This window comes from Aythya marila (genome assembly GCF_965140915.1).
Source record: "Aythya marila genome assembly, chromosome: 18".
Taxonomy (NCBI): Eukaryota; Metazoa; Chordata; class Aves; order Anseriformes; family Anatidae; genus Aythya; species Aythya marila.
This window is the reverse complement of record NC_139059.1, coordinates 9991329-10017065: the sequence shown is the minus strand read 5'-3', so window position 1 is coordinate 10017065 and position 25737 is coordinate 9991329. Positions and strand designations below refer to the sequence as shown.

At 42.1% G+C, this 25737-nt stretch overlaps 1 protein-coding gene across 1 annotated transcript in view; it reads right to left on the bottom strand.

Moving 5' to 3' along the window:
* The window catches only part of COX10 (cytochrome c oxidase assembly factor heme A:farnesyltransferase COX10), a 100765-nt gene that overhangs the window by 71520 nt on the left and 3508 nt on the right, over positions 1 to 25737 (bottom strand). The window contains exon 4 of the mRNA XM_082775227.1: positions 18099 to 18223. Within this exon, the coding sequence (XP_082631353.1) occupies positions 18099 to 18223 (125 nt within the window). The remainder of the gene's footprint in view (positions 1 to 18098; positions 18224 to 25737) is intronic.

The following is a 25737-nucleotide window of genomic DNA, read 5'->3' as shown; positions in this document are numbered from 1 at the left end:
CAAACATTATGAATCATGGGAGAAAACGTTCCAGCCCTGCTAATAGCTTTAATTTCAGTAAATAACCATAACAAATAAAGCCAGTCTATCTGACCTGTATAAACTTTTTAATGCATTAATTATTTTTGCTCTGACAGCCTTCAGCTGGTCACCACCGTGTATGTGTTTTCTCCCCCAGAAACACGCTGCTCGTTTGGTTCACAGCAGTAGCCTGGTACTGGGGAGATTCGGCTTCAGTTTTGGGTCTGTTTTGGGTCCATTTTGGTAAAACAGAGAGACAAAGGGGGATTGTGAATATAAAGCAGCTAAACTATGCCTTGTGGGTACATCTCTACAGAAGAAAGTAGCTGTGCTGCATTTCTAAAACTTTATTTTCCTTTTGGTTAGCAGAACAGCGGACAAGACTAGCTGGGAGACAGAACACATTTTATTGGAGCAAATGATATAGTTTGGGGGGGAAAAAAAAAAAGATAAGCTTTTGAGCACAGCAGTGAGCCTCCAGATCTGAAACAGATGCAGCCGCTGGGCTGAGCTGGGCAGGGAGGAGTTACTTTCTCTTCTGAGGCTAATGAGAAAAGCAAGCTTGCTGGCGAGAGAGACGGCACGGTACAGAAATACTTGGAGCCAGCCTATATGAGGGTCCTCCACCAAAATAATCAACACACCAGACGGGGACTAATGAGAAAGGAAAACAGTATGATGACTTGGGATGCAGTCTGATCTCAGCAGCAGAAAGCATCTTCCTGTTCAGATATGCCAAGCCCGTTTTGAAAGGACTCCAAAGGCAATGACTGCCTGAGCCCTTACTGGTGGGTTAACACTGAGATCCCCACTCTGAAGACTTCAGAGCCTCATTCTGTCCACATTCATCTTATGTTCAAAAACTACATTCCCAACTGTGCGTCCAAACAAACACTTCAGAGATTTGAACAGCAAAAGCTTGGAGCAACTCTTGTTAGGGTACGGCTGCACAAAGCCATCAGGAGACCTGGGCTCACACCTCTCATCAGCCAGGCGTAAGCCCAGCACACACTGCACGTGCAATCCCTGCAAATCAGACCTCTTCTGATGTTCCTGCACCAAGAATGTAGGGGAGCTATGTGCTTAACTCCTACCTAACTTTAAAATACACAACACAGCAAACCGGTCCTGGATGACACATCTGTGGTGTCCCTTTCAAAAGATGTCACTTTTTCGTAGCATGAAAAGGAGGCAGTGGTGGCTGCAGTGAGCTCCGAGCTGTTTGCCCTGCGAAATGACCCCCTGGGCAGTAGGAGACAGGTCTATGAAAGCCAGCCACTACACAGAAATTATTTTCAAGAGAAAAGAAAACAAAAGCTGGAGACACTGCACCAGAGATAGTTGATTGCTGTGATTGATTACTGTCCCAAGAGCTCTCATCTCATTCTAATTACATTAAGGAGTTGATTAATCAAATTTGCTGTTCTCAGTTCTACCCACCACCAGAATGTGTGTGCATGTGCACGTGCACCTGCCTGTTGATGCTGCCCTACACTTACACTGCCACTGTGGAAATCCCTGCCTATACTCTCATCAGACAATGCAGTCTGGGCCATCTTTCTCAAGGAGAAGCTCACAAACCTGGCAAAAAAGCACAAAGGCAGTCAAAGGCACAGAGCAGCTTCCACACAGGGGTACCAAGACAAGGAAAGGAGAATATGAGAGGTGCCTGTGGAATGCTAAGTGGAATGGAAAAGCAACAGGAAAATGTCCAGTCCTGTCTCTTCCAGTGCTAAAAACGGAGATTAGCAAATGAAATGCTCAGATTCAAAACAAATAAAAGGAAGGGGTTTGTCTTGCAGCATTTAAATATATGCCTTTGCCATAGCATGCTGCTGAGTTTTTCACAGTTTCAACTGGAATTCAACAAAAAGAGACGATACAGCAGGCCAAGGAGTGCTGAAGGGACAATGAAAAGGAGAAGGCAAATCTCAAAAACACAAGACCAGGAGGAGCTGGGAGCAGGGACCAGCATCTCCTCCTGGAGATCCCACAGCACCTGCGAGTACTGCAGACCTTGTGGGGCTGCCCAGCGCTGCCCCACAGGGCAGGAGCATCCCATGCCAGGATCCCTCCTCCCCATTACCTACAGGGCCAGGAAAAGATGAACGAGGAGGTACTGTACTCGAGCTGCACCTTCCAATTTTTTCCTTTGGGAACATGGAGCAAAGCAGCCCCATGGCATCCCACTGCCCACCTGGGACGATGACAGATCCTCAGCTCCAGGGACGTGCTGCAGACCCCGGAGTTAATGCTGGTGACATCTCAAGCCATAAAAACAGCCTTATGGAAATACAGCGGCGCGCTCTGCCCCTGCCGTCCCAACCCGCTCCGAACAGCTCAGCTGTCTGGGATCTGTGTGCTGCAAGATTTCGTCTGCCCTCAAACGTAGAAACGGATTCATAAATAAGTCAGAACCCATCACAATTAAGCTACTCTCAGTATTCAAGATCATAATCAAAATCAAAGAGATGATTTACTCTGAAGATTTCAGATGACATCTGCTGAAATAAAAATATAGTTTGGAAAAAGATTGTAAAAAGATGACTACGTTATTACCAATAACTTTTACATCTGTCATTAATTTTCACTTGGTTTTATCTGCTCTCCTAGTCTGCATCCAATTTCACATTGAGTTGTGTTTTATTACAATCCCAATGCGGATCCCATCAACTGAAAAGACTAATAATTGCCTATGAAATGCCTATGAAATGCTGCAAATAGTAAGGATATTGTTTCCCTGTCCGTAGCAAACCGTATGGTCTTCAGGTCACTTGCAAAAAGGAGCATCGAGAGCCTTTAAACTCTGCCTTTCCCCAACATACAAGAGGATATGAATACACGTGTATAAACCAGCATTTTTCCCCTGAAACCTGGAAAGGGTTAATTTAAGTTACACTTCTTGAACTGGTTAGTGAATGACGTTGAAATGGCACAGAAACGTTTTCTGGCACGGCGTACCCGAGACAAACTTCCCCCAGTGACCATAATTTAAGGCTACTTTTTAAAGGGCCTTTCAAAGCTCAGCCTTACAGGGGACTGCCGAGGCCTGTAACAGTATCTCCCTTGCCTTCCTTCCCTGAAAATACACCCAACTCAAAAGTATACATTTAACACCCAAGGGTCTTACCTGTCTTTAAGGAATTTTTATAAAGTAGATGGTTACCTCGGGCTATTTAAGTACTTTGTAGTAAGACATCAATGGCATGTACAGAGATATTCCTTTGATCATTACACCACTGGGGAAAAAAATCAAAACCCAACCCCTAACTCCTCACCGTATAAATTTACACTTGGAACTCGGCTACGTAAGCATCATCACGCTACAAAACCACAAGCAGCGTTCAGTTTATTCTCTGTGTTCTTGCTAATATGATAGCCTTTGATATTCTGCAGGATGAAAAATGAATACATTTTACTACAAAGATGCTTTCTGAACAAAGCCCTTTTTAATTTCAGTTTTCCACTGAAGAACAAAAAGAAAATAAAAGTTTAAGGGTGAAATCAATAGCTAGGCCAATTATTAAACCCAACCAACAGTAAATGAATGAAATTGAGATTTTCTCTTTTGTAATTTCTAGCAACATGTTTTTCGCTGGTTTGTTTTTCAGTTCAGGATATGAGGCAGAATTCAAAGGGTTTGCATTTACAGTGCCTGCACTGGAGATACGCTACTGTCTTCCTGTAGCTGTATAATGAAAAGCTCAAGCAAAAAACCCCAACAAGTTACAGAAGTTTTATTTTAAGGACGACTCTTGAAGAGCAGGAGGATGTGAACATCTGTGAAAAACAAGTGCAGAAAGAAAACTAAGATATGTAGATAAATCATTAGTTATATTAAGATATGAAACAGACACCCAAAGAATGGCATAAAATGTAAATGAACTTTGGGATCTGGTCTCTTAATTTGACAGCTGTTTGACAACTGCAAAATGGAAAACTGACCTCAGACAACTGTGTATAAATGAGACTATTAAGCAGAAGAATTTCACATGGAATGATACAATATACACTGCAGTAACTCCTCACAGGGGAATAGATAAATGCAGTCTGGAATTTTTATTGTCTTTGAAGGTGGTGATGTTAAAAAGACTTGAATTTCACAAAGAAGAGCTGTACGCTACATTATCACAATTAGTGGCACTCTCTGAAATTCGACGACTCGCACACAGAAGTACAGCCACACACAACCCGTGGGCATTTATACAGATGTATGTGATGAAGCTGCTCAGGAAACACAGAAGAAAATGTATCTTCTGCTTTGGAGATGCAAATCTGAAGCCAGCAGAAGTATGCAGTGACTAGGTCGTGGGTAACTGATTAGAGGGTTTGTTTGAAAGTTACAGGCAGTGAAAAGCACAGGTGGCAATGCCCACCTCCAGAGAGCACCGGGACAAGCAGACTCCGACCGGTGCAGAGAATGGCTCGGGGAAATATTCTGCAATTGTAGCCCCAATGGGGGAGCCTTCTTGAAATTTAAATCTGATACTCTCATCAGTAACAGAAAATTAAACAGAGAAGAGGGAGAAAACCTACTTTTAGATGTATCCAACCATTTCTACTCATTGTTCTGCTCCAGATCCCAGTGAAACAGGGCAGATCTTGCAGGAGCATCCCCCAAGCACTACTTCTTCACGTTCCCTAGCAGTGCAAAGAGCTATTTGTGATAAATACGTTTCATTCCAAAGCAGTTAAGAACACTGCTGTTTCCTTTATCCTTTCTTTGGGACAAATACTTAAAATCAACCTTCCTTACCTTTGCTTTTTAACCACAAAGGCGGCAGACGTACAACCTGTACCACAAGAGGCAAAAAACCACCCAAGCACTTGCAATGAAATCCAGACTTAAAGCAAAAGATTACATCTCCAAGCACAAAAGGTTAGCAATAACAGCAGCAGAAGCAAAGAAGCTTTTCGAGGTCAACTGAAACCAAAGAGTGGGGTTTGGGGTAAGAAAGCAATTCACTGTGCAGCTTCTTTAAGTTTCAGTGGAAGCTTTGTTTAAAACCTCATGCCCAGTTGTATGTCTCAATATTGCTCAATTTGTAACGAAAATGAAGCTAGAAAATAAACACAGCAAATCCCAAAGATGCAAAAGAAATGAGCACCAGCACCAAAGCCTTCACCATCTGAACCTCCTGCAGCAGAGTCCTGCAGTTCAACTGCACGCTGGGTGAAGGACAGCCTCCTCTTGTCCTTTTAAACCTGTTTTTTTGCTAAAAGATGACATTCTTTCAAGACACAGTAACAGTTTCCTAATCACCTCCTCCCTGCCCCTTGTGCTTTTACACACCTTCACCACTCTGCCTCACTGCCGCCTACTTGATCCTATTCGGAAATCAATTATGGCACTGTATCAATACCATTGATTTATTCTTACACAATGCTGGCACAAAGACAGCTCTCAGAGTCCACGCTGACTAGTTCCTAGTTAGCACCAGTGCTACAGAACTACAGCTGCAGGATGACTTGAGGAAAGTTTGTGTTTTATAGCTTATCCTTTTTATCCTTTCTCTCTAACTCCAGCAGTACTTCTAATAAAATATTTTAACTCTTCCTACAAAAGCTGCCCTGCTCATAAGCATCTGCATCACCTCTTGGCCCCACTTCAAAAGAAACCTTAGAAACACCCGAATCAGGAGGGGGTTAAAGACAACCATCGTCTTACAGAGGAGGCACGAATGATTTCCACCAGGAGTGGTCCTCACTCTGCAGACTTTAATCAAGGATGAAGAACGTGAGCCCAGCGCACAGGCCGAGTTTAAAATTCCCCCATTCTGGCTGAAGCTCCGCCAGATGATATTCTGCATTTGTTCCTTCCAGACACCACTCTGCCACTTATCCACAAGCTAGCAGGAACATTCCTCGCAGTGAGAAAAACTCCACCGACCCTGAGCGGAGACAGGCAGGATTAGGCAGGCTGTCCTCCGCTTCCAACGCCGGGAAGCTGCCGAAGACGATGGCAGAAACGCATCAGGAATCGAGCTATTAAGAGGCACGAGCAGCAAGTTAACCAGGGCAGAGACCTTAACTTCATCCCAGCTTCATTTCCTATTACCAGTTCGGCTGCCTCTCTGTCTAAGACATTTTCAGACAAACATTTTTCTAAAGGATGCCCTTCAAAGATAATATTTTGGTTTTATTGCTCTTTAATAAACACAAGACATGCAAAGCCTTAATGCATCCTGTAAAAGATTATTATTTTAAAAAGCATCTAATTTCAGAACATAAAAATGAGTTTGAAGCTGAATCTACTCAGCTTGCTTTCAAATGCCATCACCTTTACGATGCTCTCTGAAGTTAAAACGGATTGTCATGTCTCCGTTACGAGCATCAACATAAATCTTGACCGTAATAAGAAACAAGTCTTAAAAGGAGGATTACAGGGACAGATTTTCATCTTCTAGAAGTCTGTTTTACTTCAAAAATTTACATAATCTATACAGATCCAGACAGAGTTAGCCTTTACAGTGACCTGAGAATACCAAAGCTCAGAGATTTGCAAACGTGTTTGATTTAAAGTCAAAGCTTGTATTATTAAGCTGCTACAACTTTTATATTTCCATGCACGTGTCCCATTTGATTTCTTGTCCAAGTTTAATGATACTTTCAACATGCCTCGTGCTTTTTAATCTGAATGATGCACCTCATGATTTTGGTATTGAAAACTAACCTCTCCTTCGGTTTCCATGCAGATGTCATAAAACCCAGAAGAAATGGATTACTGCCCAGGGCTGTGGTTTACTCCTTCGTTAAACAGCTTACGCTTCGAATCCTCTTAAAAAGTCACTTAGTGGTAAATGGCTATTCGACACTACAAATAAAAATGTTTTAAAGAATTTACTACAGCTTTCTATTCATACCAACGTTATAATCCCACTGGGGTACTGCTGGCGTTTGTGGTGCAATGGGGCTGGCCATTTCCCCATGGAGTCGCAGGCACCAGGGAGCAATCCGGATGTGGCACCTTCCCAAGAAGCGTGTCAGACACCCACCTGCTTAAAGCACAACAAATTTCAAGAGGAAAAAAAATAAAAATCCAACCATCAGCAATTGTGTACGGAAAAGATCTTTCAGGATAACTGACGAATGCCCCAGGAGCTGGCAGCATCGCTATGGCACATGCCACGTTTGCTCATCCCACCATAAATCAGGCGGATGACAGACTGGAAACCTCCTGAACACAGCAGGCACGCTTCCAAGAACCAGGCAGCGTACCTTGCGAGTGCCTAGAGCGATATCCAATCCAAACTGTGAGCGGAAATATTAGGAAAAAACAAGAAAGCATTTTAGGAGTAAGAATTTTAATCAGCATAAATCAACTCTCAACGACTCTCCTGTTTCTTTTAGGATGTGACACGCGTTGGTTTTTGGTAAACTCAGGGTTGACACTAGTGAACAGCCTGCTTGACAAACATGAGCCCTGACAAATCTCAATGCTTCCTTCACCCCTTCCAAGGTCCAGCGAAGTAACGTGCAGAAAGAAGATGGATGCACCTTGAGTTCGGACATGCTGAATTCAGCTAGTTTCCATTCAAGATTACAACTCCTACGACGCCAGTGTCTTCCTTGATTCCTACCGACTTCCCTTCAGCCTTCCCTCCATGCTCCCCTGAAAAGCTGAAGGAGGTGACTCAGAGAAGTGGGTTTGGCTTCGTAAAGGCACGCACGCAGGCTTTCCTGCTCTGTAGCTTCCCAGGCTGCAAACTGCAGGACACGCAGCCTTATCTTAACCTCCAACACCACTGAACTCTCAAGACACTGTTGCAATTAAAAAATAAATACATACAATTCTGTGCTAACACCAAGAAATTGCAAAGTAAAGATATGAAGGTAGGGATCCTCTGCAAGTTGCATCCACCATGACCCGCTGACTCTGCTTCGGTGCCTTCAGAACTGGAAATGCCGGAGTAGTGACACCCCAGCAGATGACTGCTATTACACATGACGGGGAGTTTTCAAAAATGGAACCAAATCCATCTATCGGTGCCTCACTTATGTCAGAGAGAGCTTGATCAGGTTCTCAGTGACCTGCTACCCTGCCAATCCCAGAAGTGCTTTTCCAACGAAGTACTGACGGAGTGTGAAGGAAAAATCAAAAGAATTATGTCACTGCGGTACCCGTGCCAAACTACCAGGACAGTTAAATTCCCATAAATGCAACAAAAAAGGGATCAATGTGACCAAGGAAAGAAGAGGGGAAATACTTAAACCCTTCATGCAACTTTATCATCAGTCTTTCTACTACTAGTACTACTACAACTACTACTAGTTATTGCATTGGTTACAGAGGCATTCATCCAAGCATGCACTGCACACACGTGCGTTTATATCAGACCACTACTGAGACTGAAACAGTTGCTCTGAGCTTCCCCGTGTCCCCATGAAAAGAAGATTCCCTGGGACACCCACCTGCCCCCAAACCAGCTTTGGAAAGGCTTCACTGCAAAATCTCACAGCTTTGGGGAAAAAAATGAGTCAAAAGCAATGTAAGGTAAGGTAACATCTTGCCACCCACCTAAACAAGAACATTCCAAGTGCTTGCTCCAGCCCTCCGTGCCTTTGCCAACGCTACCAGGCAGCACTCTGCTAGTAGGCTTTGGGAAGCGCCTGGTGTAACGTGGACAAAGCAGAGCAAGTCTTGGTACAAACAGCAGCAGCAGTCATGCAGAATTAAAGAGAGGGGACTTTTAGTGGTTTACTGCACATAAATCAAATCCAACGCTATGAAGACACAGAATAATCTGAATTCCTGGCATTTACATAATATTTCTCAACAATAGAGACTGAAAGGGAAAACCTGAGGATCATTCAATCGGAAAGGGACTGTTAGAATGCTCTGGGTTTGTGTTTCAATGAGCTATTCCCTAAAGAAATGGTACTGGGAGGCTGCATCAGGGAACCAGGAAACACTTTTCCTTAACCCTTGCGAGTCAAACTTCACGGTGCACTCGGAGTTTTTCGTGGAGCACAGGACTGGATTCCCACCACTGTCAGCAGCCTGACTCAAGGCAAGAAGAAAAGAACACAGTTTACATCACAAAAAGATGATGACACTTCAGTAATTATCTGATTGGGTTAGAATTTTATATTTGCATTACTGAAGAAACTCTTGTCGATTTGGAAAATGTCAAAACTTCTTTAAATACTGACAAATAATATTGACTAGTTATTTCCACTTTTCTGTTTCTAAGCTTAGAAAGGCAATAATACCACTATGGATCAAAAAGCCAGATAAATCTTATTAAGTACTACGTTTCCCTTTTGTCTGCTTCTCTCTCCACATTCCATCATTTCGGTCCTTTGAAATTCCTTTGTTCTGCCTGTGATCAGGGTTTCCAGGGGAAATCTGGCATTGGATCTAAAGGGAACCCCACACCACTGAAGTACTCCTGACAATTAATCATTTGGTAAATTATTTCTTTCCCCCTACCTCCCTTGCCTCTAGGATTTTCAGGGAACATTTCAGTACGGCGCTAACGAGACAAAACCTCCCGAAGCACCAAGATGAGGGCTACCTCGAGGGTTCATTCATGCGCCGGAGTTAAGCAGTGCCTGCAGAAACCACCCAAACGTTCCCGTCTGTCAGGCTGGTGTCTCAGAATAAGGACGGGATTTGTCTTTAGAGCCACCCTCAGACTGCACGTATCACCAAAAAGTATCCGTACGAAAGAGCTGCATCAGCTAGGGAGAAGGAAAACAAAAAGGGCAGGGTGGCTTCCCCATCTGTGTCCTGGTGGCATGGAAGAAGCTGATGTCCCCTCAACCACATCTTAATTCATTCAGCTGCCTGCTGCCCCGTGCTTGTCTAGGGCATGAGCAGCTCACCAGTATTCACAAGCAAGCAGGGAAAGAAGGTAAGCACCCAGCACTTACATGTTAACGAAATTACAAGCAATGGGACGAACTTATTTTACACTCCTACTTATTCTGCACTCTCTTTATCAAATCCGGAAGCACACCAATCTGGAAAAAAGGGACATGGCATTAAAAACAGCTTCATACCCACTCCTTAGGCTTTGTTTGTTTTTTCTCTTTTTTTTTTTTTTCATATATATATATATGAAATGTAACACAGGGAAAAGAACCCAAATAAAACATTCTCATCTAAACGTTGCTAAAATCTGAAGCTTTATGCTAATGCACGAATACCACAGAGGGAGGCAAAGTAGTAAAAAACGATGTTGTTTTATTTATTTGCATTGCCTTTGTTGAAAATTATACTTTGCTACAGGGGTCTAAGTGTCCCCGCTTGCCAGGGCCATGGGAAGCCATCCAGGGTCTTCCAAAGCCTCTTCATGCGCAATAGTCACGCAATATGCATAGGAGGAGAGAGAATTTCTTCCAACAACGGTACGCATTAATTTATAACATTTATCCAAGATCCTTTATCAAGTTTCAGTTGTAGGTCAAATAATTTATGCTTCGGAAAGATAATCTCTGCATTTAAAATTTATCGTTCCTTCAGAGGTTGGTTCTCATTAGCGCTCATCATTTTCCCTGCTCATGAAATACATCTCCACGAGCCGAGCCGTTCCCACTCGATATCACGGATTCCTGCGCGCTAACTCGATCTAACTGCTGCAATTACCGATCATCTGACGGAGCCGTAAGTTATGATCCTCGATGACCGCTAATGAAGGCTGCCCAGCAGTTAAAATATCCGAGCAGCATATATCAGCATGCTTCGGAGCGCAAGATAGACTTCCAGTGTTGCACTCCTCGTGTATTTATCGTACGCTGTAAATTACATCGCGGGCTGCCTCCGACACGGCCCGTCCCGCGCTGCAGCCAGACACCAGGTTTTAATAACCACTCCTGACAATCTTTTGATCGCTGGGGGGGGCAGATGAAAGGCAAGGCCGCCTGCTGCAGGCAATCTGCTCAGTCAAAACAAAGGAAACTTCAGAGGGAGACAGAGATGCATCAGGTGTTAATCTCCACTGAGCGCGGTGCGGGCTGACTGACTCGCTCCCCACTCCGAGCCGGGACCGGGGAGCTCCTGCAAGCGGGCGCACTCAGGATGCGGCAGGAAAGGAGAGGTGCTAACAGCTGGCTGTGAAACGCTTTGATTTGGGAACTCAAAGCCTCAGAAAGTCATTTTAGGGTCCTTCTAAATTACTTTAAACTGGTCACTCGACTATCTGATGTTTCAGACGTGCCGTATGGAACAAATCCTTCTTTTTTTTTTTCCGTTGAGAACAAGTTCTCTTATTCAAAAAATGACAGCATAATAATCTGCTAGAGGAAGAAGCAAGATATAAATATTCAGGGCACTTAAAAAAGTGGAAAAAAAACAGAATATTGGAGAGATGACTTGGGAAAAACCTCCTGCATGGAGCAGAGGTGGGCTCAGTGATCTGGTAGAGGTCATCTCCACCAAGTTGGGTCTGAATGAGAGCATAATGAGTGAGTAATGCTGGTGGCGTCATAAATCAAAGTTCTCACTACCTGCCCTCAGACACGTATTTGGTATGAAAAGTTTAGGCGTGAGGAGACAACACCAAAAAAACAGCCTTGGTTCGGGACTATGAAAGGAATGACTGCTGCTCTCTCTTTAGCATTCAATTTCTTTGTGGGGAAATAAAGAGAAAGGTCTGGGGGACTGCGGGACTTCTGCAATTTCTCTTTGCTTCAGTAATCCAAGCGTCTCTCACTATCATTTTATGTGCATTACTTTAACCCTTGCTCTATTTTTTTCCTATCGCTTCAGTCCTTTTAAGAGATTTCTCTGTGGAGCTGTTCAGAAACCACAACAGCTCTGAAAGGAATACAACAACTAACGTCACATCACTTGAAATCATTCCTTCCAGGCACTGAAAGCAAATAGTTTACTCAATGTCTAGTCCAAAGTGAAACATTTTAACTTCAACGGTCAAAAATCTTGCAATAAACATCTCTCAGATGGGGAAACTTTGAAGCAAGAAGTTTTGCAGAGCATCTCATCACAGTATACCTAGAGTATTTACAAAGCTTTCATAAACAAATGAAGATGCAAGTGAAAAAGCCCAGTGCCGGCGAGACACATCCAAACCTCCCAGGTGCCTGCTCACTCACAAAAGCTGTTTCATGTGCTGGGGGAAGAAGGGCCGAGTTAATACTTAGGAAAAAAAAAAAAAATCGGACACTGTGTCTAATTCACATAAAGTTATGGCTGTTACCACTTGACAGCCCTGAAACAAAATGTGAAGCTGGTGAGCAGAAGACTCCTCTCTGTCCTGGAAGCTGGCAGCACATCTCCCACCGCCTTCCTCCTCCCCACGGCGCACGTGTTTGGGATAACTGATTCCTCATGGGCTTTTTTCTTGGTTTTAAAAATGAATTACATTTTTAACTGGCCAAGCAAGCTAAAACAGTTACAGCCCATAGATCTTCAGAGAGGAGCAAGGTGTTGGACTCCACGCGTTCCCTCATAACATTTTCTTCAAAATTAAAAAAAAAAAAGCCACCCTCCTACTTACTTTTTCCTACTCCTTTCATCCAATTATGAGATGTTAAACAAAAAACTACATACACCAGGCATCTAGTCACCATCTGAGCACTGGACTACGAGCCCATCAGTGCAGCTCCCACTGATTATGTTCTTGTTTGGCCATCCTGGTACAAACTGTTCACCTGGTTTTGCCTGTTTTCTTTCCTGGGCTCCAAGTACCGCTCATTAACCCATTTTTGCAAAAAGCAATTTTAAGAATATTGACTTCGGACCATCACTCCAGCAAACAATGGCATCATCTGCAGGCAATGGAGACACGAGCAAGGCTTCAAACCTCTTCTGGACTTGTGAGCCTCCCAGAACGACTGCACTGTAAGTACCTGAACACCTTAATCACTGGTACTCCAGCAGGCTAGCAGCACTTCCTGCTCATATTCCCTCACAAAACTTGAGAGATTTACAAAAAGTCTATGAAGCAAGACAAAACCAGAGTATTTCCAGCACTGGTGGTATTGTCTTAACCAGTACAACAAGCACCTGTAATAAAAAATACTGAATCTGCTCACTGCAGTTGACATCCTCTAGAAGATGGTGCAGTAGTCACTTATCTAAGTAGGCTAATTAATTTTTTAGCATTTGTTCGGCTGCTTTTTGAATACCGGTCAATCAAGTCATTACAGAATAGCAAAATATCATCAGAAGTGAAGTCCACAACTCTCCCTCTGACAGCACAGAGGCAGGAGTGGATTACAAATGGCAGGAAAGGCTGCTCTGCTCTGATTTTGGTCTGGGGCCCATCGCTGTGGTATCCCAGTGACTGTCACGGTTTGCATTAATACAGAAGATCACACGCAGGGTCCACAAGCTGGCAACTGAACTCAGATCCTGCATTTGACTCACCTATTTTAACACTGAGCCCATCCTTCCTGCCCATTAAAGCTGCACTTCTAAGGGATCGCTGCTGTCAGGGGAGGCTGTTGTTAAAAGCGAACGCAGCCATCAGATCAGACCCCGAAGGGACAGGGATGTGAGCTGTCCTCGGATCTGTTCCCTCATCCTGATTAACACACTTACCACAGTTCTCATTTCTGGCTCTCCAACCTTCGCTACGACACTCAGTCCAGTCTGCTTCCTTTTCAAGGTGCTATCAGTCAAACCCAACCACATCGTTTTGGCTCTCAGTTACTAAATTCAAACCATTTTAAACATCCTGCTTTCATCTTTATAGCTCTCTCCCACTTTTTAACCGTGCTGCAGTTACAGAAGAATGTACTTGACATATAAAACGTGCACATGATTCTTTTAACATTTTAATGCCATGTATTGTGTTGTAAACATCTCTTCATGTTTTATCTCCTTCCCCATAAATCAGAGGCTAGTATCTTAGAAGTCTCAGAAATGACATGTTTTCTCCATAATATAAATGTAAGGCTCTACTCCTTGAAACCTGAGTCAGCTTTCAAAAACCATCAAAAAACAGAACTAGGAAACAGCAGCAGATTATCAGCTAAGTTAAAATTATTTTTTTCCCACTCTATTAGCACGACAGCATGATCATAATATGCAAACAGATATGTTAGGAGATAGGTCTTCACCAGGCTATCAGAAAGCCAATGTTTTGATTATTCTTTGTTGTCACTTCTGCAGAACACCGCTGACGTGAAATACCTTCCTTTGTACCCAGACCAGTGAAGGATGCTGGAAGAGTCAGGAAAATAGACATTTAAAAAATAAGTGATATGCTAGGAATAATTATTTGGTTAATTCACAATTAACATGAAGTGTTTACTAGATTAAACCCCAAAACAGATTTCCATTTTCCTTACTGTAGCTGCAATTAGTAAGACTGATCTCTCATAATGAGATTTTCTGGTGCATTTGGCTGACTTAGCAGTGCTACAGTGAAAATGTGTCTCAATCTATTCCTTGGTAAATACATTAGTAATTTATTTTATTTTTTAAAATTAAAACCACTGTAAAATACTTATTCTTTTGAAAAGAAAGAACCCCAATCGAAAACACCTGTCCAAAATAATTTTAAGTTACTTCAATGCTGGAAAAAGAAAAAAGAAGAAAAAAGGAAAGCAGTTTTAGCAGGTGGGACTGAGAAGTGGTGACATGTTGTAGTACAATACTGAAGGGCTGGAGGATGTAACGCAGTGTTGCGTGATGTGGAAGAGAACGAGGGACCACTGGATTAGCACGCCACTAAAATGCTAGATGAGGTGAGAAGTACAACTCTGAAGTATTGTGATATAAAGGAGTGAGGCAGAGGCAGAACTGCTGGTAGAGGACAAGAGAAACAAAACACGATCTTTTCTTGGCACCTTCCAGCAGGAATTAACTCTCGCACAGGCCACAGCACGACGCTCGATTCTCAACACCCAAGATTCATTCTACGGAAAAACTCAAGGATTCTCCAATATTTATACGCATCACCAGAATTCATACATTTTTCTACAGGCCTGTTTCTACCAAAATGCTGCCTAAACACGAATTACTCTTGCAATTTGGACACGAACATTTCTAGAATGACATCACAGTAGAACACGCACCACGTTACCTGCTAATGCAAGCCCAAATCAGGTAATTTTTCTCTGTATTTTTCAGGATATTTTCAAACGACATTTTCACTATCATTTATCAAAAATAAATATATAAATAAAAATAGTTTCTTAAAAATCATTACCCAGTTTCAGAGAATTGTCATAAAAATATATTATTCCTACTTGCCACCAGAAAGCACAGCTAGAATTTATGCCTGTGAAGGGAACATGTCTGTAAATACATGCCTTTGGTTGATAAATATCCAAACTGCACTTCTATAAACAATGGAAAAACACGGTGCTGCTAACTCCCATCCTTTTTTTATTATTGCTTAAGGACAGTGAAGGTGGAGTGAGAAGCTGCACTCCGGTAAATTGTTGTACCATGCTAGCTCTTGTGGTTAGGAGAAAAAGAAGTTTCAAGTATCACAGCAATCTGAAATCAATAGGGCAAGTGATAACTAAAAAATTATTTCAGACCAATTTCCTAAAGCAACAAAGTATGGCTTCGTGGTCCCTCTGCCTGACTCCATGCAGCAGTTTGGAGCAAGCCAGCCGACTTCACCCCACGTTGACAGCGCTGACCCGGCCCCAGCTCCCTCCGGATCGTTGTGATGTGGTCGAGAGACAGAAAAAACAAAAAGAAGCCACAGAATTTGAACGTTTAGAAGTTTGTAACCACACTTCTCGAATATTGCAGAATCTCTATTACGTTTTCACAGGATCAAGTTCTTCACATCCTGTCCTAAATCACGGGGAGGAATCTGACACGATCAACGCCTTACCTTCCCACGGTATATTTGAGGGCTGTAAATTGCAAACGCAGATTTGTCAGGGAAATGAGGGGTGGGAAAGACGAGTTGCCCTTAAAGATGCACAGATTTATAGCAATATGGGAAGCGGAAAGACGGTTATCATATAAAAAGGTCCTTGAGGACCAGCAAGGAGCACCAAGGGAAACATGAGTCATGAGCTGCCAGGGAAGAGGATGTGCGCTGGGAGCAATGGACAGAGCAAAGTAGCAATAAAAGGAAGTTCCAAGTCAAATGTGCTCCTTCCCAAAGGTCAAGACAGATACCCGAGCTTACAGTATTTATTGAAAATTAAATTCCCAGCCAATTCAGACACAAACAGCACCAACAGCAACATCAGAAAATGGATAATCATCGACTGAAAGGGTCTATTGATAAACAAGGTCATAAACCACAGCTGTTTTCTTTTGCTTTGTTACCAACTCTGCTTTATTTTCCTTAATAAAGCCTTGAAGGTCTGCCTATACAGGCGAGTAACAAACTAAAGAAGAATGAGAGTGCAAATTTAAAGCACTCAGCCCTGCTTGTGCAAAAGAGTTTTACACTTCAAGAGGCTGCAGTAAGCCTCTCTTTAAGGGCACAGTAACAGCTGTTCCTATGGGGAGATAGCAGCGAATAAATCATGAACTATGAACCCACACACAAGGTTACTGCACTCTTAACTTTCCTTTCCCACCCCAGCAAGCCTCGAAAGCGCCAAACTCCAAATTATGGTGCAGGATTCCTGGTAATCCCAAGTGTCTCAAGAGTTTAAAAAACACCAGTTTAAAAAGCAGCTCCCCAGAGGTTAAAAACCACATGCTTTTGAGACAAAACACAACATCAGGCAACGCATAGAAGCTGAAGACAAAGAAAACCAGTTATTTGTGCATGAATATCACCTCGAGGAAGATATATCAGAATCTCAAGACAGACACGTTACACAAGAGTCTCTGAACAAGAAATAATTAATTCTCTTTTGAGCCTAGTAGTATCCATGTCAAAAGGGAAAGCAAATATGACAGTAAATACTTAAAAGCATTGACAGGTCATGAAACAAATTCTTAAATATTAAAAAAACAGCAGATAGAGAGGAAAAGCATCTCTCTGAAATTATATCAAAGCCAAGAAAGCTCCACCTCAGTTAGAACAGTTTCTTTACCCAGACCTCCTTTTGTGGAAAAATACGTGCAAATGTATACTTCTTTTCAAGGCTCAGTGTTGTCACCTAAATATTTCTATGGAATTCACAAAAATGCAGCATTCTTTCTATTTTACAAAGAAAACAGACCTATAGTTATCTGCTGAGCCCAAGTCCAAGCTCAATGAAAACAAACACCATCACCTGTGCTCACTTGAGCCTGAACAAGAGGTGTTCCTATGGCTGTGATCCCAAAGAGCACATCAGTGCCAGCAACTGAGCTGTTAAGAGGCTTCAGCACAGCCTGCCCCAATCAGGGTGTCTCCGGGAGGCAGATCACAGCAAATCTCCATGACTTGCTCCACCAGCAGTGTCCCAGGACTCAGGCCCCCACTGCCCAGGTGACTGCGACACCACAAAGGGCTATCAAAGGCACTGCCACTTTTTTCAGCTCGTATTTACAGCTTAAAGTGACCGTGGCTACCAATGCTTTGTAACTCCCTTCCACCCTGTGTGTTACCTGCTCAGCAGTTTGTCTCTCCTTTAGGACTAAAGAAGAGCCTAAGTGCAACTTTGCTTCACAGCTGGATCGATTGCAGGAGAGCTGAGAGCTCAGCATCAAGCCCCACACGAACTCTCACACATGCAGGGAAGCTCAAGTTCAGGCACCTACAATGTTTGCAGCATGAGACACAGCTACCCCACAGCTGAGATTCCCAGTGTTTAACAAATGCACAGGAGATATCCCAATTCCAGACACACTAACCCCCCCGGTGCCCCACTCAGAGCACTGCTCCGAGCCTCCCCTCAGACAGACCCGACAAGGTCACGCAATAAAGCCCCCGAAGAGCCAGGCCCGTAAGGCTGGAGCCCTGCTGGCTCTGCTGGTACTCCAATTACACAGCTCTTCCTGTGTCATTTTCAGTGATCCATGCTCGGTATTATCAAGACAAACATTATTATTGGGAGGCTTAAAACCTCATCAGCTCAATTCTGAACAAACACGCTGTGCCCAGCGACTCTAATTCACCGACACGGCACTTCCGTGGTGTCGGTTTTAGCGGCCCGGAGCTGGCTCTGTGGCTGCAGGCAGCGCACGCGATGCCGCCCGCTCGCTCCTGGCAGCGTTTCCAAAGGCAGCACAGCAGCAGCAGGGCAGCACTGACCTGATTGATGGAGTTGGCAGCGCAGGAAGCCAGTCCGGTTCCCAGCGAGGCGAGCAGGAAACAAGTCAGGTCAAAAGGGACCGGGGCCATGGCAAACCCAGCGGACGCTGTGCACACAACCAGAGCTGCAACACAAGAGCACAGGTCAGGGAATCAGCAAGAAACCATCTGCTTTATACGTACCACTAGAGTCAAGGTTTTAAAACCCTGGAAGAACTACAACACAGATTAACTTCTTACTAGTTTTTGGATCAAAGTAGCCCCAAGAACAGAGTACAGGGAGTGGTAACACTGCATAATGAAGGCAAAGACGGAAAGAAAAACTGCCAGGCATGAGACACCCAGCAGCAACAGAACTTAGACAGAAGAGGGGAGAATAAAACTTACGCCACTGTATTCTCCATTTTGTGGATTGCTAAAGGATTAAACTGCCTCATACAACATGGACATGAGATACTTTTCCAGCAGCCCACATGCCATTGCAAAGTCTAACATGGAGGAGAAGAAACAGTAAGGAAAATCCTGAACCGAGAGAGAGAAATTCTATCGAATTATAGAAGAAACTTCAGCAGGGAAGAAAAACAAAAACAACAAAAGAGGAAAATAAGGCTACGCAGATATACCTGGTGAAGCCAATAACTTCACTGTAAAAGCATCCGCTGTATCCATTTGATATGCCCACTTCAGGCAGAAGGTACAATCACACCACCACATGGACCTCACAACACCTAATCCACTCAAATTTGGAAGTCTTTAACAAAAATCCACTTCAGTTTTGTCATCCAAAATTATAACTTTAGTATAGTGCTGCTAATCACATCTTTAAAAAGAAAGTTACCCTAATCTCAATCCTAATACTGCAATTACCCAAATAATAGGTTACATGAAACTCACATTTGGCAAGAAATGCTATAAAATAAAAATTTCTTATACTATAAAAGTCAAGCCTTACTGAGTTTCTTGCTCATGACCTTGAAACTGACAATTGAAAATTAATAGTTATTAAATAATTTTAAAATGTCTTGTGTGTAATTACATGTTCCAGACCTCAAATTAAAAGTATGCATCAAAGAATCAAAATGTTCTCATCTTCCTGATTCCTGCAAAGCCTCCTATGTGTCTAAAGTTATGTGACAAATAAATAACCTTTGCTGACTGAAAATATCTGGATTATCTGCTGGGTAGTGTTACTGGAGATGGAAGAACTAAATGTCACGGCACAGACCTGTCACAAGGATGTACATGCAAAGCACTCATTTCAAGAGCTGCGCCTACATAAGGACCTTAGCATTTAATCATAAAAAGACAGTGAAGATGACATGCTGCTCAGCAAAACTTTCCGCTAAGTATTAGAATGTGTTGGCAGATGAATATTATTATAATAATGTATTTCACATTGTCATAAACGTAACTTATTTAGCCTGGTTATGGATTCTCAGGGTGCTGCACGGACGGCTGTGACACAAGTCTCCAAGAGCACAAGGTTTATTCCACGCTAAGCCCGCGGCTTCACCTCCCGTGACAGCACCTGGATCTCACCGTGGCTCCTTCAGCTGCTTCCAAAACACCTCAAACCTGCACGGAGCCTTACCATTACCTGCTGACATGCAAACGATGATCATTGCCAAAAGGCTGGACCCCAGCTATTCAGAACTCAGGGACACAGCATCCTGGTTTCAAACTTTGACCCTTCTTCATTGAGAATAATCAAGAAATAATTTCAAGATTATAATTCCAAGGAAACATGAAATTCCTTGGTTTACAGCTGATAGAGTTAAAGAATACACTCAAAGAGGATGGTGAAACAGTGGCGTTTGCATTTCTAAGAATGATTACATTCATCTTTTGGCATAATAAATCACCCTTCCACTTCTAGACAAGAGTTTAATTAAAACTTATCTTAGGGAGCACTTTATGCCAATTTATTATGGGAAAACACCAACTCATTTACTGAAGAAGAAAGGTGGAGCAGATTGGCAAACAGTCTATGTAACCTTACCATCACAGTGACCTCAAAGAAATCCTAATACAGCATAGCTACAGCACTAATTAAAGTCCCCATTGATTTCTCTGGATTAATTTCAGCCCGTCATTTCAGAGTGACTTAGCAGGATCTCGTTAAGAAAGGCCAGAGTACATCCTCTTACTTATCCAATTGAAACAGGTATTTTGGGTTGCTTGGCAGTGCTCTCAACACAAGGTTTTCCCTGCTTGTCTCATCACCCTGCAATTCAAATGCAACATGTTAAGAGTAAGTAGGAAAACGTTCCCTTTGGATTGGGAAGTTTATTTGCTTTTGCTGGGGAAGCAATAATTTACTCTTCTACTTTTTTCATGGAGGAAAAGTGTATTTAATTGAAATCACATCAAGGGAATGAGCTCATAGATTGTTTGTTTTTTAATCCCTGTTAGTTTAGTGCTTTTGGGGTCAAATTCACTTCACCTTATTATAGAAAAATGGAATTGATCCTTTCAAGATTTGTTGATGAGAGCTGGCATTATCTTCAAAAAGAAGCCAGGATTTAAACTTATGATCTCAACCTAAACCTAATTTTATGTCTTTTAAACATCTTTAGCTTTAACAGAAATTAAGAAGGGGCATTTGTCTACAATTTCAATGTCAATGAAAAAGAAAATGCTAATGCACTGGGGTGGGGGAGGGGGAGTGAATAATGGTATTTCCAGCATAAGAATACATTTGAAAGGACCACAGTGCATAGTATGCTTTGCATTTCTGTTCGGCTTCATTGTAATCTGCCTTTATAAATCTTTATTTGTACCGTGCGAATCACCACACTGTATTTTGGTTACCTCCTATTAGAAAGTAGCCAAGCCGAAGTCGATGGGAAGAAACCCAAAGCAAACCACTTCAGCTTTAGATTTCCTTTCTGTTCCCGTACTGATGATGTATCAGTACATACGGAAGAACAAAAGCAATTGTATTCCTATTTTAATTTAAGAAGCAATTTTAGCTTTTTATTCCAAGTGTTTTTGTACTCCTGTAAAGGAAACTGGTTTTCCAAGAGCTGATAGAACTTCTCTTCCTGAGTTTCCACTCTGCTTTCTGGAATGCGAAATACAGCCTCAGCATTGGTGCTGTGGGTCTGACAAAGGTTTTCTTTGTAAACTTGGGTTTGTCTGGGGTAGGTGCATCTCGGTTTTGTTGCAGATTCTAACCTGCACACTGAAGACAGCCGAACTCCTGAAGCAAATTTAAATTTGGGACAGTAATTGGAAGCAAGTCTTCACATAATCTCATATAAAATTCAAGTGCAGTAACACAAACACAGCAAACAGCAATAATCTCTTCTACTGATGAAGAATTTTAAAATGCTTTGCAAAAAAATAAACTGTAATAATAGTTTGTTTTTCTTTCATTAGTTTTCTTTGTAGCATGGAAAACAAATTGCTAGAAAACGATCACTGTGAAGCTTTGTCTCTTTGATAGGATAATAGTTACTGATTTAATAACCACAAAATGAGAACTACTTTGACAGACCTATAAAATATGTTTAGGACTGGAGAATGCATGTAGACTAGTAACAATCTATACAAGGAACGCTGATAAATCTTTGTCAAAGTTTCTGGCTATATTAAAGCCACAATTTAAAAGAATAAATTGTGCTCTCAGCTGAAGTGGAAATGTACTGGAACTCCAAGCAAATGGAATTTTTTTTCACTAGAGCAGCTGTTAGCAGATTTTTGCCCATGCACACACAAGCACCTTATTTAGTGATTGATGCCACATTACTTAGCAGTTCAGCAACACTCAGAGTCATTATGCAAAGCTGGATAACCATCATCTTCATTTCCCAAACACGCAATGGACGCAGGGATGAGGCAGGGTGTTAATGATCACACTGCAAGCCAGTAGCAAATGTCTCACGCTTCTCATTTCCACTTCAATATGTTTGTGCTAGATGATCACCAGCACACAGACAAATTCAGACATAAGCAATACAGCTGATGAACTTGGGTTGTTTTCTGGTAAAGAAAATAGGATTATTCTCTTAAAAGTGTGCATAAGAAAAATACCCTAATTTTAGTCTCCAACCCTGAAAATGCTCACAAATAATGTTTGTCCATTTTTCAAAATTTAAATATAGCTCAGTACATCCATGATGTAGAAGCTATAGATATTTTTGCAGCACGCAGTCTCTGCTCCTAGGACGCTGTCTGACATTGTCTAGCCACATCAGAGAGCGGTTCCGACTGGACAGGATTTCAGGCGATCGCCAAGTCCAACCTCGTGCAGAAATGAGGATCAGTGCTGAATTTAGGCCGGGTCCCTCAGGACTTTTTCATCTCCAGGGACAGAAATTTCACATCATCTCTGGACAACCTGCTCCGAAGTTTGACTGTCGTCATTGCAAAACCGCTTTTCCCTTAGGTTAAGTCAGAACCTCCCCGATACAATTTAAGAAACATTTTTCTCTATGCCAAGATTCACAGCAAAGAAAAAAATGAGGACAATCCTCTTTTCTTCCAATCCTCTTTTTAAAAGAATTTTGGCATCTGACTGGAGAATGTCCAAATCCTTCTTCCTGTGGAAGAAGCTACTAACGATCAGATAGCAGCAGAACCACACACAAATTTTTACCTTGAAAACAAAGGTCAAATAAATTCGTGGGCCTCCTCAGAGAACTGATTCCACCAGTCCTGGGATTCAGCCTGTAAACTACACAACACTTTGGCAAGGAAAAAGCTTTAAAAAAAAAAAAAAAAAAAAAAGGTTTGATTCTGATCTGACCATGGTAAATCCTGGAATGACTCTATTAAAGATGACAAATGACTCCAGATTTACTGAGGTATAAACACCCCAGGCTGGCCTATTTTAGCTCTCTCCTAAGGCTGATCATGACAAGAGCAGAGAGAATTTACTCCCAACTATTCTTGCATAACACTAACAGGATTCTGGGCTGAAACCTCGGAGAGCTAGATATAACCAAACAACGTTTCACATCCTCAGTGAGAGATACACAGAAAAACAAACTTTGGAGAAAGTTTCCAGATTTCATAGTGCTTAGAGAAACAGCAATACACTTCAATTGAAGCTAAGGGGGGGGTTGTTATATACACCACGAAGCTTTTCAGCAGAGGACACTAACACACTGCAGCAGGTCGCACAGGGAAGCTGTATATTTTTTGCCTTGGATGGTTTTTAGAACAAACAGAACACCACGAAGTCAGGGATGATATGCCTAAGGTTGGTCCTGCCTTGTGGAAAAATACATTAAACGACCTCCTAAGTGTCACCTTGAGGTCCCTGTGATTCTGTGGATACTGCACGTGTGGAACCAAAGCAAGCCACCCAGCACAGAGGTCTCTCCAATGAGATCTGAAACAAGGCTTCAGTAGTCAGAACAGAAAAGAATATTCATCATGCTTTAGCAGATTAACTGTTGAACTGTATTTTCGAAAAATACTACCAAAACTCTAAAGTGGCTTCAAAGGTTTGGAAGTTACAAGTGCTTTGCAATGAGGTGATGTAAAAGAATATAAAGATTTTGGGTGAAAGACTGCAACTTTGCATAGGATCTCTGGATAAACAGCAACCAGTTAATTAACAACTGTGTATAAACAAGAATCATTAGATGCAAATTAATACATTTATGAAGACATCTGAAAATGTTCAGTGTAGTATATTAAAATACAGGACAAGGAAAGACAGGGAAATGCCCACAACATGTGGACATTAATGTGCCTTTCTTCAAGAAACTCAAGGTTTGTGTTACAGTAGCCAGAAGGAGAAACGAGAGTTGGAATTCAGCTCTTACAGGCACAGCAGAGAGAGAAAAGCTAAAGACACAGTCCCTTCCTCAGCAAGCTTGCAATTTAGATGAGGAAAACTACAGCAGTTCAGAAATTAGCAATTAAGTTTACACCTTACTCATGTTTACACATCCACTTCCCAGACGTGTGCTACATAATGTGCTGTGCCTCTGGCTGGTCATTGTCACCGCAAGTCCAATGCCCAGGGCATCCTTCAGTGCAGGAGCAACAACGACAGGATGGTCACAAACCGTAGCAAAGCAGCCAGAGAGAACACCCAGCACTCTGCACATCGTGCCTTCGCTGCGCTTCCCCCAGACCAAACCCTGGCATTTCTTTCCTGGGTTTTTCCACACAGCTCATGTTAGTATTTATCTGTGATCACTGCAAAAGCATGAAGTTTAAGAAGATGAGACCGCCTGATATTCTTAACGATGTGTATGCGTTACAAATTACTAGGATTTCCTCCTATCACCATACCTCACAACTCCTTTTCCTATTTTCAACTACACATGAACTTTGGGATAAAGTTGAAGACAATAACATTTATAATTCTGAAGACTTATTAGGCAGATGCATTAGATTTCCAAGCGCCAGGATGGCAAGATGCAGCTGTTCAGGCAGCAGCCGACAGAGAAAGCAAAGGATGGAAATCAAACCTGAAAAGGTGGATTATGCAAAAAGTAATTAAAAAAATCCCTAATCATTTTTTATAGCAAAAGAATATAAACAGTTTTTTTTTTTCTCTCTTCTGTTGGAAAGTCATAAGAGCTATAGTTTACATGAAGCAGGAGGGTACGGTAATAGCTAAACTCATTTCCTTTCAAAGGTGAAATGCAGTTCAGAATACAAACAAACATCTCTTTGCTTCAGCAGCGGGAAGAGAAGAGGGCATGAGGAAGTCTCATTTTAGCATAATGCACAGTTTGTTTTTTTGTTATTTTATACCCTAAAAAGTATAAATAAAGAGCCTGCCAAAATAAACACATAGGATATGAGATCTATCAGAACTTCATGGGTGGAAGGAATTGAGTTGCGTGTCATTTGTAGAATAAAAGTGACCTCAGAGAATCTATTTTTTCTTTAGTAAAATAAATAAATAAATCAAAGAACGACACCACCATGCTCTTTACAGAATTTGTATTTTTCCACATGATCGCACAGCTTGGAAAAAGAGCTCAGTCTACTTCCTTGCTCTGCACACTGCACCGAGTATTTTTCCTGCTCGCCTCCTACACTGTCCTACGACCAAAAAGACCAACAGAGCTCCCTCCTGCAAACCCCTCTTCATCCAAAATCCAACTCACACTTTTACACTTTCTAATTTCAATACAATCTCCCTGCCCAATACATACAGATTGCACCAAGAAGAGGGATTCACTTTTTTCTGTATCTCTAGACCTTCCCAACAGAAGCAGAGTTTATCACCTTGGCTCAAGAACAGCACATCTGAGAACACACTTGTACAAAACAGGCAGTCTTGAACCAAATGAAATTCCGTAACCTTTGCCTTCTACAGCTTTCTGGTAACGCTATGCCTTAAAAACAGAGTGGTGCTTTCTTGCCTGCAATGTTGTTTTTTCCACTTCAACAAGAGCTACTAGAAGCCGTTCAGAATTTTGGCACCAACAGTGAGGCCACACGAAGAAAGTAACACATAAAATCATTTTCCCCAGAAAAAGATACTCATCCATCTTGGTGAAGTTCTTCAAACTCCTGTTTTGAGAAGCAACAATAATGGTCAGATGTGGTACTGAGCTTACCCATAAGGACTATCAGCAAATTTAACACATTTAAAGCTTTTAAAACAAGAGCTGATTCTCTCCCTTTCTCCACCTTTCTCTTTCTCCTCACCCCATTTAAACGG